Source organism: Chiloscyllium plagiosum, chromosome 1 (assembly GCF_004010195.1).
Source record: "Chiloscyllium plagiosum isolate BGI_BamShark_2017 chromosome 1, ASM401019v2, whole genome shotgun sequence".
NCBI lineage: Eukaryota > Metazoa > Chordata > Chondrichthyes > Orectolobiformes > Hemiscylliidae > Chiloscyllium > Chiloscyllium plagiosum.
Window position 1 is genome coordinate 112,896,094 of NC_057710.1, and position 16,790 is coordinate 112,912,883.

Sequence of the window (16,790 nt, forward strand, 5' to 3'; positions counted from 1 at the left end):
CATCGAAAGGGCATTGACGCATTTCCTGCACAAATACCCAGCCAGCAGAGACATGCACCAGAGGATGAACCTGGCCCAAGCACATCTAGCCTTGGTGATAGGCAAGCTAATGCTCCAGCAGTACATCAGGCAGCTATGCTACAAAACTTACAATAAGCTATATCAAACACACATGCACCGTGGTGTGTTTTTATAGTAGGACATCACTGGATACTGATCCCCAGACAATGTCAATCCCCCAAAGCAAACACTGGCACCCATCTAATCAATGGTTCAAAAGCTCTCATTCAAAATAAAAATTCAGACCACAACTTTGGTCAAATGGACTAATGGGCCAACTAATTAGCATTAAAAGACAAGCCCTGACTGGCTTAATATCAGAGTATGATCTCAAAGGACAATACACCTGTAGCATTCCCACAGTATTAAGAATTTTTAATTATGTTACAAATAAAACTCAGATTAATAATAGACATTTATTGTTTAAACAAGTGTCCTATGGAAACAAAAATACACATTAGAAAGCACTAATATCCACAAACTAAACATTAACAGTCATACCCAAAATCATTCTTAGCTTTTTGTTGCAAGATCAGTTAAAGCACACACTTTGCAAGTACAACATTGCTACCGGATATACCGCACTCAGTATTTTAAACACCACTAAAAGTTACATCTTCAGGATACACATTTGCATCAGTATATAAAAAAAAGTCTCCAAGAATTACTGGCATATTAAATTAAGAAGCTAAAAAGGATTTCTAAGCAGTGGAGCATCTCACTTTAACTCTCTCCAATAACAATAATCTCAGGATCAGTACTGTATGTGATTTATGGGACATGAAATTAAAGCACAAAATATTGCCTCTTAGAAACAATGTCGGGGCATGTGAAATAAGATTTTTGGATTAATCTTCTCCTTTGTTCAATAATCGAGAGAGATTCATCTTTGTTTTCGCCAGTGCTGCTGTCTTTGCCCGCCTTGAAGGTCTTGTCGGTACTGAAGGTGCTGAGCTTGCAAAGTCTTGGCTGTCACTAACATAAAATCATGCCATTAATTAAATAAAATTTAACAGGCAAAAAACTTCGAATTTCAGCACACATGTATCTTACATTCTCATTTGACAAAAGGAGGTAATGCCCAAAACTCAGGATTTTCAATTTTTTTTCAAAGATTTGTACAGCTCTCAATTAATTTTGCAAAATCCTAATGAATCACCCACATTGCTGATAAATACTTACTGAAAGATGAAAATCACACAACACCAGGTTATAGTCCAACAGGTTTAATTGGAAGCACACTAGCTTTCGGAGCGACGCTCCTTCATCAGGTGATTGTCATTACCTGATCACCTGATGAAGGAGCGTCGCTCCGAAAGCTAGTGTGCTTCCAATTAAACCTGTTTGGTGTTGTGTGATTTTTAACTTTGTACACCCCAGTCCAACACCAGCATCTCCGAATCATTACTGAAAGATAACTGAATACACAAATGGATTAATGTGTTTAGTCTCAGCCTCAATTAAACTTAAGTTGTTTACTGGGAAGAAGGGGAAAGGGTGGGTATAGACATGCAGGGAATGGAGAAATCTGTTAAGCACAGTGGAGTCCCTTAGTTGAGGAATAATTAAGGCATACTGACAGAACAGATAAACAGACAGAGAAACCAAACAAAATGAAATAAGGCCCTCACAGGTCTTTGTCTGAGAAATATAATCAAGACTGCAGTGGGAGTCAGTAAGCTCAGAATGGATAGGAGTCAATATCTTTTTCCAGAAATGGAGACACAAAACTTGAGGAAGGAAATAGTTAGTGATGGATAATTCAAGAACTTGGAAAGTAGACTCAAATGACATTTGAGTTAAGGGGCTTAGCTTATGATAAAAAGTTAGACAGACTGGGTTTTTAATCTGTTGGAGTTTTAAAAATAAAGATTGATCTTATCGATACATACAAGATCCTGAAAGGACCTGACAAGGTGGGTGCTAAGTAGTATGTTTCTCCTGTGGGAGAGATGTGAACTAGGGGAGAGTTTAAAAGACAGTGTCCATTTAAAACGGAGACAAAGAGATATTTCTCCACGAGCTTTTGGAACTCTGTTCACTAGAGAGCAGATTAATTGAATATTTTTAAGGCAGAGACCAAAAAGGGGCACAGGTTTTCATAGCTGGATATGATACGGAATTGAGTTTGCAATCAGTTTGACTGAGTTAGGAGGATCAAATGGCTACTCCTGCTGCTAATCCGTAGGTTTGTAAGATTTTGCGAAGGCAAGAGAAGGTGGACATTTCTTCCAATCCTCAGTTTCTACCCCACAAACGTGAACAAGTGAATAGATCACTTACAATTAGTTCAGCCACCACCAACATTGAGCCACAAGCATCACATCTTCCCCTCTCACCATTCCAAAAGGACTATTCCCTCCATAATTACCCCAATGTCCATTTCCCACTCCAGTCAAACACAGAAGTGACACTTGCTTTTTCACCTCCTCCCTCCCTCACTGTCCAATGCCCCAGACAGGTCAAACAGCAATTTGATTCAATTTAATGAAATGTACTCCTTGTGAACAATGGGGCACGTCAACGAATGGTTTCCTGTATTGAGATCAAACGGAGATTGGGTAAGTGCTTTCTGCAAAGCATAACGCAATCGATTAGTGAGAGCCTAAGCTTCCAGCCAACCTGCTGTTGTATGTCACTTTCCCATCTGACCTCTCCTTGCATGGCATCAACAAGGTTTCTGTGAAGCTCAACATGAGCTCAAGGAACGTCACCTCATTCTTCAGTCAAGTACTTAAATCCAGATTAAAGACCAAATTCAACATAATTTCCAATCATAACCTCTACTCCCTACTTTGTTCAGGACACAGACATAGGAACAATAATAGGTCATTTAATCCCAAACCTCTTTCAATTCAATGTAAGCACGCTGAGGTGAGGTCCAACTCTTATACCCTCATTTTCTCCATATTTCTTGAATATCTTTGGACAACAGAGGTCTACCAATCACAGATTTAAAATATATCACGGATTCACAATTGTCATTTGCAGAACAATGCTCCAAACTTCCACTTTTCGGTGTGCAGAAATGCAGTGCATAATTTATACCTCATCCAGATCCAATACTTGTCCCACTGCAATCTTATTTTGCTTTGTGCCATCACCACTTATCACTGAATCTCTTCTGCTTCTATCCTATCAGAACATAAACTGCTCTTACCCTGCTTAAAACAAGTTTTGAGGAAGGAAGTTACTTTTCCCAATTCTGATGAAAGGTCATAAGGCCGAAACGTTAACTTTATTTCCCTACTCACAGATGCTGCCCAGCCTGAATATTTCCAACACATTGTACTTTTATTTTAGTTTTCCAGCATTTGCAATATTTGCTTTTGCATTAGAATTCTCCCTATATCTTGGCCAATTTTACTGGTCAGTTACAGTCTAGTTCAGAATGTTGGATGTTTTTAACCATTCATGCTAATCACAAAGACAGTACAATATCCTTCACACTTCATCTCTGATAGATGAAGTCATCAACGTTTGAGATTTTCAGATGAGTTTTTTAAAGAAAAAATTGCAAGTCAATGCTAATATTTGAAGTTTTTTTTCCCTATTGCCTGACAATGCACAAAAAAATTTGAAAAACACAGAAGTGGTAAAAAAACAACTTGCCAATGCTTTCTGGATTGCCCTTACAAAGTAGCTTCAGTCTACATTTGAAAGAATGATTGTTCATTATTTCAGTTTGCTGTCTAATGAATCGTACATGCAATACTTACAGGACTGAGTTTCCTTAGCTAGTGGGATAAGAGCTTGAAACACCAACTGAGAAACAGATGTCATTTTCATTTCTGGTTGCAATATTTTAATAACAATCAGTATGATTATGAATGATAAGTAAAACCACTTCTGATGACAGAATCCACTGATACTTTACTTGCCTTTCATCTGAAGATTGCACTGCTCCTTTAGTCCTTCTGCTTCTAGTTACAGACTTTGCCGTTGACAAACATTTCCCTTGTTCTAAAAATCACAGTATACATTAGTCTCACTTAAGATGATTAAAATGTAACACCTGGACAAACAAAATTCACTCCAACATAAAAGTCCAATGCAAAATTCCAATAATATAGAATTTCCATTGAACATTACAGAAAAAAGTTACCCTTTTTGTTGGACTTGGTCATTTCTTTTCCTCCTTTACCATTTATTGTTTCATTATTTGGTGGTTTAGAAATTTTTACACTTCCAGTGATTTGGGATAGATCTTCATCTGAAAGAAAGGATAAAAGCACAATGTTTGCAGAACTATGTTGATTCAATGCTGTAAAACATTCTTGTTTTCCAGGTAAAGTTTGTGAGCTAGCTCTTAAATTCCATTGTAGTTCCTAACATGATTTGGAATTTTGCAAGATATCAAAGTGGTGACACATTAACATTTTCCAATTTGCAACAAATTGAATTTTTTTTTAAATTGATAAATATCGATGATACTTCCTGTGTGTATATTTATCTCGGCTCATCTATCTTTCCAGTCTATGTCTTTCAGCATTGTCAACACCAAATTCCAGTCAACCTAATCAACTTTTTTTGGAAATCCACAAACATACAGTTTCTATCCAAACTCTGAACTGTGTTCACTTATTAACATTTAATGTCCATTGCTTCTCTTGTCCCGTTTCCTCCCAGGTATCCAAATTAGTAATCTTGAATGTATTCTGAACCACCTCCCTCTTCTCAATTTTCTCAACTGTTTATCAGGAGAATAACCAGAGGACTTCATGTAGACGGCAATGATCACCATTAAATACCCTTGCAAAACATTCTCATTTTTAAGATCAAATCTGCAAGTATTAAATCTATTCTGGCCGCTTTTCTAGATTTTGTTTTTCTCATTTAGTGCTGTTTTTCAGTCATTCTCTTGTGTTTCTGGTCCAATGAAGTTGTCAACGCTACTCTCTTCTCCTAACCCATTTCAAACTTACTACTGTGTGTGATTCTTCAATAAGCTTCTTACATTTTTTCTTACTTCACCAGAGTTTGCTATTAAAACACCTTTCTTATTCTTCCTGCTGTTTTCATACCCTTATGCTGTGTGTTACAATCCTTGGTTTTGGCAAAATCTAACTTGTGTCGCATATGACACTATTCTTTTAATCATTATTCTGCTTCGCTTTCTGTTTTACATCATGAATCAAATTTCTGTATTTTGGTTTGCTTTCTTCTACATTTACTTTCTTCAATTTTCTCCACTTATCTTTATTTTATAACATGATGGGTTTCTTGATCTTTTTCCCCTCTTAAAACCGCCATGCTATTTGCCCCTCCTTCCTTGACATATTCTTCAATTTGTTTCAGCTACCCATCAGTATTGATGATAATCTTAACCCAAGTGACTTGGAAACAATATTTGTTGTCTGAATATAATTCATAATTTTAAAATGCCCAATAGTATTATGATATCTGTGAGGTGCAAATGAAGCAAAGGTGGAGGCTAGAAATGACATCTTTACCGAGTAATAAGTTAAAGAGAGTTTATCTGTAAAGTGGGCATACCTTTATCATTTTCATTTGTTATCTCTGTTGTGGTGTTGTTTTTATTCTTCTCATTGTCTCCTGATCCTCCACGCAAGTGAAGCATAATTTTTTCAATGATTCGCTGATTTACTTTGTTTTTCAATTCCTATGAAGATCAGTTAAATCAGCATATAAATATTCAAGATACAAATTCAGAATTTCAAATGTAATTGCCATCCTTTCATATTCTTCTAAGATCCTAATTATGTATGATTCTAGCACATCAAAAAAAATGCTTATTGATCAAATGTCAGCACATCCACACCGCATGAAGGCTAACAGTTTTATTTTTAAAATATACTAGAGTTTAGAAAATTAAATGTTTCAATTTAGACGCAGCATTTTGGGATAGATACCACTACTCAATTTTTTTTTTTAATTAAGAAAAAAAGGTTTTTCTTCCCTTAAAACTATGTGGGTGGCAATAGTAGTGAAAGAGAAAAGGGTCAAGTCATCTTTTTCACAAATGAAATTATGTTTCTAGTTGAGACTTTTCCAACAGAAGCAAGTAATAAAACAGCCTCAGGGTACATCTGATCTCATTCCTTTCGAGGACTGTAACAAACAAATGCTATGTGTTGCAAAAGAGGAGAGAAACAAGGTAAGTTTCTAAAAATGAGGTTATGAACATCAGTAGAGCTTGTTACCAAACGTTAAATGTGAAACTCAAAGGTGCAACGCCCTCAAATGATTTCTTCTAATCGGATAAAGAAAATTTCTGTTTGATCTGAATAATTATTTGACTAAGAATGAAACACTTGTGGACTAATTCTTAAACCAAGAGAATTTGCAATTTTGCATACTTCACTCATTTAGAGTCACATTCCTCAGACTCTAAAACAGTGCCAATTCTGATAAACAATATTATCCAGTTCTGTCTGGTTATATGGAAAAGGTCACAAACATAACCTTAATGTTATCGAGGAGAACACACAACTGCTCTGTGCAAGGCGACGCTCCAGTAGACAGGTCAAGCAATCCCAGAGTTTTTACCAAAATACGAATATCTGGGGAATCTGGATCCTTCAATATTTCATTGCAGATCTTCACAGCCAGATTGTCATGCACTGAAAACACCTATGGAAATAAGGTGACACTTTGGGTACAAGAGAAAAACAGAGTATAAATGTTTTTACTCGTATATGGAACATTGGCATCATTGGCAAGGCAGTATTTACTGTCTAACCCTGATTTCCCTCAGTAAGATGAGGAGTGCAAATTTAGGCTCCAATATTAAACACAATTGACTAACCCCAGGTTAAGAGATAATTTTCTGTATTAGAATTAATTGCCGATAGAACACACACAATACAAAATGGTTCAACTTTCTTCCATTTTACTTGCGCAATGAACAGTATTTCTACTTTTATTCCACCCATCATTAGCCCATCTCTGTTTAACCTTTCACCATCCCGCTTCCAGAATATGTATTCGCTCGTACATGTGGCATTATCTCTCCGTATGCAGACCGCAGTGCTTTTGAGCATATCATCCTCTTCCCTCTATTATCCCGCTCATTGGGATTTTCATCCTAAAATCCATTCTAATCTCTCCAATTATAATTAGCAATGGCCCTTCTTTCCTAAGCTTAGTGGGCGGCACGGTGGCCCAGTGGTTAGCACTGCTGCCTCACAGCGCCTGTAGACCCGGGTTCAATTCCCTGTAATGTAATGTAATGTAATGTAATGTAATGTAATGTAATGTAATGTAATGTAATGTAATGTAATGTAATGTAATGTAATGTAATGTAATGTAATGTAATGTAATGTAATGTAATGTAATGTAATGTAATGTAATGTAATGTAATGTAATGTAATGTAATGTAATGTAATGTAATGTAATGTAATGTAATGTAATGTAATGTAATGTAATGTAATGTAATGTAATGTAATGTAATGTAATGTAATGTAATGTAATGTAATGTAATGTAATGTAATGTAATGTAATGTAATGTAATGTAATGTAATGTAATGTAATGTAATGTAATGTAATGTAATGTAATGTAATGTAATGTAATGTAATGTAATGTAATGTAATGTAATGTAATGTAATGTAATGTAATGTAATGTAATGTAATGTAATGTAATGTAATGTAATGTAATGTAATGTAATGTAATGTAATGTAATGTAATGTAATGTAATGTAATCTAATCTAAGCTCTCAGCATTACTTTCAGTATCCTCGCCTCTACACTATCTCCAAGCTGCCCATTTAGTAGCACCAAGCATCTTCAGGAAGTAGAAGCAGCTGTCTCACACCACCACCAAAGAAATGTGGCAGCCACTTTCAGGCTTACTGGAGACAGTGGGATTTCAAGACCACCTCCAAGCTCTCAACTTTTAAAACTGGGCCATCCAGGCTACAGCAGCATTTGAAAAGTCAGTCCCCGAAGAAAGCCTGGTGAAAGGCAATGCCCACTATTAATGAACTGCAGGATCCAAAGGGGCCTTGCAGCTATTAACATTTCATCAGGAGCTCCACAGCAGCTACTGTTGCATCGAAGCTCAGTACCATAAAACCCAAACTGCCTATCCCACTGGGGATCACCGCACATATTTGGGAAGCCCTGATGTAGACAATACACACCCCATTCTAATTCATCTCATAGAAAACAGTTTCACAGCCAGTTCAAGATTCAATCCCAATTCAGTAGCCAAGAAAGTCTTTAAATATCACATTTAAAAGAATGAAATATTTTCAAATGCTTTAGTGAAAGAAAACAAAAGGCAAGGAAGGAGCAAAAAAACATGGAAGAAGAACTTGTGGGTGTCTCTGCTTATACAGCAATAGCTTTTGAGGTTTTTGAAAAGAAGCTCAAGGTGTACAGGAGAGGCTCAATAGGTTTGAGAGACATCAACAACTTCCGATAAATGGCAGTGACTCACACTCCATCCAGATGCTCACTAATATCTTTCTTAGCTCAGGTGTTGGGATCATTGGTCTGCCATGCCCAGCATGACCTTCAAATTTTAGCTTAGAATTTAGTGTTCCCTTTGTTGCTCCTACACCTAGGGCAATAGTCTTGTTTCCAAGGAACATCTAAAAGTGTCCATGAAAGGGAACTGTTTCAATAAATGGACGAAAGAAAGGTTACAGAATTTTGACAGCTGCGTATGGTTCTTCACTCCCTGAAATAACTGTGTAACTTGCTAAATAACATTTTCTCTATATCTTCATACTGCTTAAACAAGTTTATCTATCGCTTGTTCTTTGCCAAGAAGTTTAAAGAATCAATTCTCTGTCACTTTGACTTAGAACAGAACATGCTCAATTATTTAATTTAAAGAAGCACATTGCTACATACATATTGTCAAATCTTGAAACAATGCAGCAAACAGAACAAGGGTCACTGGATTCAAAATATTAACTGTTTTCTCTCCACAGATGCTGCCAAGCCTGCTGAGTTTCTCCAGCACTTCTGTCTTTGTGCCATTTTTAAGGGTTAGATTTATGGAGCTGGGAAGCCTCCTACCTCTGTACACTTGACCATAAACAAAAATCAACCAGAGGATTGCAAAAGACATAGCATAAGCACCTCAAACATTAACTACTATTAAAGAAGGAAAGGAAACAAAATCCCCATTAATAATAGATTATTAATCATAAATGTTACTTTCCAAAATCTACAATCATAAAGCCAAAACACTGAAATATAGAATGTGAGGGAAAATTAAAATAAAGACTCAGACCATCACTGAATTACATCTTGTGGCCAAAGGCCTGATCTAAGTCAAATCTTGACAGCAAACTAAATTACTGAAACTATCACAAACTGCAGTCTACACGTTACTGAGGAGAGATCACTGCTTAAGCTTGCAAAAGCAAAATTCCAATTGAAAAATAATAATCTCGTTACTCAACAGAATGAATGAATTGTAATTGGCCTCAAAGATAGTAAAATGTTTGGAACAGATGAAAAAGTAGCAAGCAATTTCGGATCGAGTTGGAAGCAGTGTCATCTCCAATTAGGACATTTGGCAATCTCATAATTGTTTGTTTTATAAAATGGGCTGTCTAAACTTTTAATACCAATAAGAACAATGTCTTTATGGCTGTTGTAACTCAGTTGAAATTCCATCATTGGAAGCTTTGCATCAATGACTTCAATAAGTCAATAAGTGTGCATAAAAACTGCTAGATTCTCATTAAAAGCCCCAATGTTTCATTAACATCATTCCTGTCTGTAAATGTGTCATTCCAAAATGCAACCAGCACATTGATTTCTCTTAACTGGCTTCTTAAAATGTAAGCCATACGTCTCCATAAACAATTGCTTTGGCCAATAAGATAAGGCAATTAACACAATCTTCTCTGTACTGCCCACACCCTAAGAACAAACATTACAGGCTAAATATTGAGAGGAATTCATAACAAGTCAGTTTCCCACAAATCCAAAATTTTCAAACTTAAATATCTGTTTTTAATTTCCAATTTACAGGAATTACTGATTCCTCAACACTCAAACTTGCTAATAGCATTAAAGAGTCATTTTGACCCGATGCATAAAACAAATGCATGCAACAAGGTAAACAAATTACCACCCACTGCTGTTATATAAATCAGGCATTAAATTATCTTTGTGAAAGACAAAACATTCCACTTGCAAACCTGGAACTTAATTCTCAAATTCAAGACACACTAAATTATAAAGACACAAATAAATCAGATAGAACAGCAACATTCAAATTAAGTACTTTGTTCTGATACTTTAAGCTATTTTGAGACCAAAATAATAAAACAATTCATAATTCTTGCTCTATTACTGTTTCACTTTTTACCACTCCACAGTGCTTTAGATTAATATAACAGAGTTTGGTTGACATGTTAATGGGTAAGAGGCAGGGTAGCACCTATACTAATCAAGAGACTGAGTCTACTTAAAAAGAGTCACTACAAATGAGAACACAATCCTGATGAAAACCAGACAATTCCCTGACAAAAATGGGCAAAATGTAGATGTTAACGTAAATCAGCGCACAAATCAATCCAAGTAACTTACTACAGTGCACCTCCAGGCATGACTGACAGGAATATTGTCAAATTACTTTCAATCTAGCCACAACTTGTCATAGTTTTGTATGCAACCTTAATTAGGAGCGTCAAGTTCCTGGGAGTGATGATAACCAATAATCTGTCCAGTGTCTCCCAAGTAGATGCAAAGATCATGAAGGCACAAAACCCCTTCTTCCTCAAGATGCTTAGGAAATTTGACACATCCATAAGGACCCTCACCAATATTTACAGACACACCATAGAAAGCATTCTATCTGGGTGCATGATGGCTTGATATGGCAACTGCTCTGCTCAGGACCGGAGTAAACAACAGAAAGTTGTGTACACAGCCCAGACCAACACGAAAGCCAACCTCTCGTCCATGGACTCCATCTACACTCCTTGTTGCCACGGAAAGGCTGCCAACATCATCGAAGACCTCTCCCACTCTAGTAATACTGTCAGGCAGAAGATTCAGAAGCTTGAACACACGTACCAACAGATTCATGAACAGTCTCTTCACTGCTGTTATGACTGCTCACATTTCAAATCTAATATTGAACTTGCTTTTATGCATCTCCTGTGCAGCCGTAACCCAGTATGCCTCGCTCTGTCTAAACACCCTATGCCCCTTGTATGTTATGATTTTCCAGTACAGCTCATAAAACAAAACTTTTCACTGTGCTCAGGTACAAGTGACAACAGTAAATCAAGAAACACTGAATAAATACTCTTATCAGGATCACTAAGTCCTATCAAGTTCTGTCATAATGACATGGTTGGTTGATTCATGTGACTAAAACACAAACAGCTTCAGATCTTAACAACAAAAGTTGTTTTTCATAGAATTAATGCGAATTGAGATAAACCACTTAATCTCTGACAGAATTGCCAGAGCAGCTAATATCATTGTCTCTTTCATGGCTTGATGAATTAACTGAACAGTTTTTGTTACAAAGTTAACAACAATTGAAAAGAAAACCCTCTCTCAGATTTACCAACAAATTTTGTAAGCTCACAGAAAAGTTTAACAGAATCAGTGGTTCATAGCTTTCATTTAAAAATACACAGCGCTTTGGACTTAAAAGTTTATATGAATAGGAAATCATAAATAATAACAAATCCCCACTGACCAAAAATACAGAAATGTTTCTAATAAATTCATGTTAAATTTGAGCTGATGTGGCAAAACAAATACTATGGTGTTTGGAGTTTAAACGCAAAACAAAATGCATTACCACTCAAACTCTAGTTGGATAGACATTTGCCTACAACATAAATACCCAGACTGAGTGCAGCTGCAAATTGTTCGGGAGTGCTGCAGCAAGATTGCATCCAATACCTTATTTTACCTAATGTAACATCAGAAACTGGGAGTGAATATTGTAGTATTGAAGAATCCAACAGACATTATTACAGCCAGTTATGTGTATACATTACATTCACAGGCACATCATGGCCCATCTGGGCTAATATGAAATTATGGTATGACAGCATGCTTCTTTTAGCATGATGTGCTTCAAGTGATCCCAGTTATTAGAGAATGAGACCTTGATACCCTCAAGTCACAAGCTATGAAGCAGTGATGGTACCTTAAGCATATCCCTTAAAGATATACAGGTAGTCCCCAACTTACAAACAGGTTACATTCCTGGGAACGTCCAGAGGTCGAACTGTATGTGAGTCGGAACACATACGCCAAGATGACACATTTGTACTTTTGTAGACACATATGCAAAATATAATGTACACTGGTACCTAAATTCAGAATACAGGCACAGATAAGAAAACAGCTTTATTTACACTCACTTTAAATATTTAGGGTGACTTGCACGCTGGAAGGGTCATTGCTAAGAGTTAGGGGCTTGTTTAGCAAAGGATGATGGAGGAAGATGCTGATGGATATATTGCTGAAGTTGATAGGACCAATTCTGGCTACCTTTTAACCTTCTTCAAAAATAGTTCAAGGGAAGATTGAACTGAGGCACTTTTCTTTTCACACATTTCCTTCTGGCACTACAGACACTCACGACAGCTCTACAAACCTTGACTCCGAAATGCCTTTGCTGCTTGGGAGTTCCTTAAAAATGTGTTGCTAGAAAAGCGCAGCAGGTCAGGCAGCATCAAAGGAGAAGGAGAATCGACGTTTTGGGCATAAGCCCTTCTTCAGGAATGAGGAGGGTGCGCCAAGCAGGCTAAGATAAAAGGTAGGGAGGAGGGATTTGAGGGAGGGGCGTTGGAAATGCGATAGGTGGAAGGAGGTTAAGGTGAGGGTGGTGGGGGCGGAGAGGTCGCTCCCACTCCGCCAAGGACATGCAGGTCCTTGGCCTCCTCCATTGCCAGACCATGGCAACACGACGCCTGGAGGAAGAACGACTCATCTTCCGCCTAGGAACCCTCCATTCTCATTCCTCTAGCTCAGAGGTTGTGTTGGATGGCAGACACTCAACCTTAATATTGGGATGAATATCAACCCAAGTATGCAGGACATTCAAGAGCATTAGCAAGGATTAATAAAATCTAGAAGGTCAGATCTTTGGGGGTACAGCATCTTTCCAAGTCAGTCATAAAATGATGCCCAAACAAGTCCTCAAAAAGTCTCAACGTCACCAAAACCTTTTTATTGGATTTCCATATGACTGGATGTGATGCCATCCAGATTGCCTTGGAAGCCCTAGGGTTTTCAGCATGATATACAAGCATAGGCTTACATTTGCAATAATCTGCAGCATTACCACTAAGCAACAATGTCAACTTATTTTTAGCAGATTTAGGTCCTAGCGCAGACTTCTCCTCCTTAACAACGTGCATTAGTTGGGGTGTGTTCTTCCAAAACTGTCCTGTTTCGATATTGAACACCTGCTCAGCACCATACCCCTCCCAGACAACAAATCAGGAAACTCATTCGTTGCATCAACATTAGCTGCTTCACCTTGTTCTTTAATGTGCAAATTTGCCCTTCCTTTAAATTAATTAAATCAATCTCAACAAGCAACAAAATCTTCACCATCACTTTCACCACCATAGTTAAACTTTACATCTGGCTACAGACTTACAGCTTTTCCTTGAATAAGCTTTAGGCTAACTGGAGTGTAATGCAGATGGTGATCTTCAAGTCAAACAATTTACAGTTTGTTCCATTTCTATAATTAATCCACTCGTTTGCTTCGTAATTACTGCAGCCTTCATCAGTGCTGAGCCCTTGACACATCCCAGAATATACACTTTGTCTTTTAAAATAGTTCTAACTATGGATCAACTAAGACGTAATACTTTTTCAATGTTTGCTTTTTTCAGATCACTTGTCAACTTTCACCTCTGTTGTGATGGCTTTGTGTTTCTTCGGTGTACTATTGGCACTGGTATCAGGTGTGCGTTTAGGTAGCATGGTAACTAGTGCATGTAATAAAAATGATGCTGTATGGGTTGCTGGTATTGTCCATCTCTAGAGTTGCATCGCTTCTCCATTCTTAAGTATGAATGGACATTTGCCCATCGGATCCTGCATCTTACGGGATCCCATTCATAAATCAGGGACAGCCTGTATTGACGTACTGACCAAGAAACATAATACAGCAGATAAAATACAGTTTATTGACTTTACTTAAACCAGATATTATTTTGTTTGGAAGCATTGCCAAACCGACATTACATAAAATTAGTTGTGGTGTACCTGATAATCCTGTATCTGCTCGTTTTGGACATTTACTGCATTGGCTCTTGTCAAATCCACAAAGAGTTCTGCTACATTATGCTGATTAACTTCTGCTAAAGGAGAAGAAGCTGGTGCATAGAACAGGGTCTTCAAAGTAGGCAGAAAAGCTTCCTGAAAACATTCTTGATTTTTCCTAAGAAACACAAATTTTCCACAATATTAAGCATCAGTTCTATTTCATTTTGGTGAGCAGCAATGGCCTTCTAAATCTTTATACCCACTAAATAAAAAAGTAATTGAAAGTAATAAGAGCAGGGAAACAGCTGGGACACAAAGAAGGGAAAGAACAAAGGAATTTGTGATCAGCAAAAGAAAGAAATGAATAACACCTGCTTAAAAAATTGGAGTCATGAATATCACCTGTAATTAGTGAATGAATGTCGAGTCCAGAAAATTGCAAGTGCCGAATGGGAAGGTGAGCTTCAGTGCAACAATGTAGAAGGGGTGGTATAGAGCGGGAGTGGACAGAAAATTACACAAGCAGCCAGAATCTCAGGATGACAAGTCAGATGGAAAAAAGAGAGATGTTCAACAAAATGATCATCCAATCTGCATTTGGCCTTCCCTCATCGTGAACAGTGAATACAGTTCATTACATGTAAAGAATGTACAGTCATTCCTCAGTGTGCGCAAGGATTCCATTCCCGAGAATACCCGCGAATGATGAAATTTGCAAGTGTGGAGCATGTTAAAATTCCAGGTTTAAAATAGGTTGAAAATCATGTATATGAAATTTTGCCCACAGATGTTGGAATTTTATTTGCAGACAGGCATATTCGCAAGTCGTATATCTTGCAAATACGGAGGATTCATTGGACTTGCAAATTGATGTTTTTACCTGGAAAGATTATTTGGAACCTTACTTAGTGGAAAGGAAGGTAGGGAATAAGCAGGTATTTTTGTGCTTGTACGAGCAACTATGGTAAGCAGGTATTAGTGATGACCAGACTAGGCTTGGGTGTCACAAAGGAAATGGTGCCTTTAGAGTACAGACAGGAGAGAAGAGGGTTGGGTAGTGCTAGAGGTGGTAGTTATGTAACAAGATGGAATGTTGAAAATAGAGGTACTGGTGAAAAGGAAAGACATTGGGAAATTCTGCAAATTAAGTCATGGGGTGAGAACAGATGTGTGTGAAGTAGATGGGCACTTGCAATCATATCAAAATAAAAAGCCCTGGTAAGCTTTCAGAAAGGAGGCATTGTTGCAGAATAATAGTCAAATTTCAAAAACTTCTGCATTTTTTAATATCTAATTCAAAAGCACAATGTGTCTATAATTCATTTAAGATCCTCAAATCAATGCTGTGATTCAATTCAGTAATTTGATACTGTTCATTATGTGACTAACCCACACCTCTGATGTTATCTCTCCATCAATGTTTTACATTTTACCTCACCTTTAACAGAATCTCAGCTTTCAGTTTTATTGCGCTACTAAAAATTTATTTAAAAAACAAGATAAAGTACAAACCTGCTCATGAATGCATAGAGTGGAAAGAAAACCCCTAAGCAATGACGAAGGAAGGTGTCCTCTTCAGTCACAGGATTGTACCATAACAAAATAAGTCGAGAAAGAATCTTAGGACTAGAAAGTCTTCCAGAGAAAAACAGTTTGGCAAGGCCTTCAGCAGCCACAGTCCTAAGGTCTATTACCTAGAAATAAAAGCAAGTTTTATATGCACTTACAAAATTAAATGCACTGGGAAGAGGGGATGAGGAGCAAACAAGAAAAAAAATGGTCAAAGAGGGCACTGAAGGGGAGGTAAAGAGAGGTGCAAAGAGTCAAGAGAACAGGAAAAGGGAAAGAAAAGGGCAGGATGAGATGCAAAGATGAGTTGGGAAGGTAAGATAGGGGAAATGGGTGCGAGTTGGGAAAGGGAGAGAGCACAAATGCTTGAGGAGCTGGATGCAAACAGCAGAGAATGACATTTATTTGTGATCCACATGGAAAATGCAGCCAGTGCTATCTCCTTATCCATACAGAGCACAACAGCCCACTTGAAAGCAAAGAAAATAATAAAGAATGCTGAGTTTCCATTTCCACAACTTCCTCTTCACATACCTGTCCAATTCAATTTACACAAATGTGTCTCTATCCTTAACTCAGTTCATCTGCTTCTGAAACACTCACCAAAATTGATGACCAGTATCACTTCTACATTCAAAGAGAAACAACATCCTGCATATAAAGGGGATTTATCCAATTCTAACTCTGGATGGCTTTAAAAAAGCTTTGCAAGTTATGATCGACATATTGTTGGATTTCTTGGGCTTTCTCTTTCCACTGCACATGCTTTATCTCCCAGACGTGTATATGGAAATAAGTTTTAAGCTGATAAAATGCTGCCCTCTTGAGCTGTGAATTTGATTTGTTGCATCAGGCAAAGCAAACTGCCAATTTTCATTCCAGGTGGTCATATATTTGAGAATATTTTCTATAAAATCTATCTTGGTGATGACACTGCTCAAACCTAATGGCTTGGGCACAGATATCTAGTACAGCTGAC

At 37.3% G+C, this 16,790-nt stretch overlaps 1 protein-coding gene across 3 annotated transcripts in view; it reads right to left on the bottom strand.

Moving 5' to 3' along the window:
* Window positions 1-457: 457 nt before the first annotated feature.
* Window positions 458-16,790, bottom strand: part of ncapg (non-SMC condensin I complex, subunit G) — a 61,755-nt gene continuing 45,422 nt past the window's right edge. For all 3 annotated transcript variants that reach the window (XM_043694233.1, XM_043694241.1, XM_043694225.1), the window contains exons 16-22: window positions 15,755-15,936; window positions 14,243-14,417; window positions 6,487-6,654; window positions 5,557-5,683; window positions 4,166-4,273; window positions 3,942-4,023; window positions 458-1,035 (exon numbers count right to left, since the gene is read on the bottom strand). In XM_043694233.1, coding sequence (XP_043550168.1) covers window positions 909-1,035; window positions 3,942-4,023; window positions 4,166-4,273; window positions 5,557-5,683; window positions 6,487-6,654; window positions 14,243-14,417; window positions 15,755-15,936 — 969 coding nt within the window. In that variant the 3' untranslated portion in view covers window positions 458-908. The remainder of the gene's footprint in view (window positions 1,036-3,941; window positions 4,024-4,165; window positions 4,274-5,556; window positions 5,684-6,486; window positions 6,655-14,242; window positions 14,418-15,754; window positions 15,937-16,790) is intronic.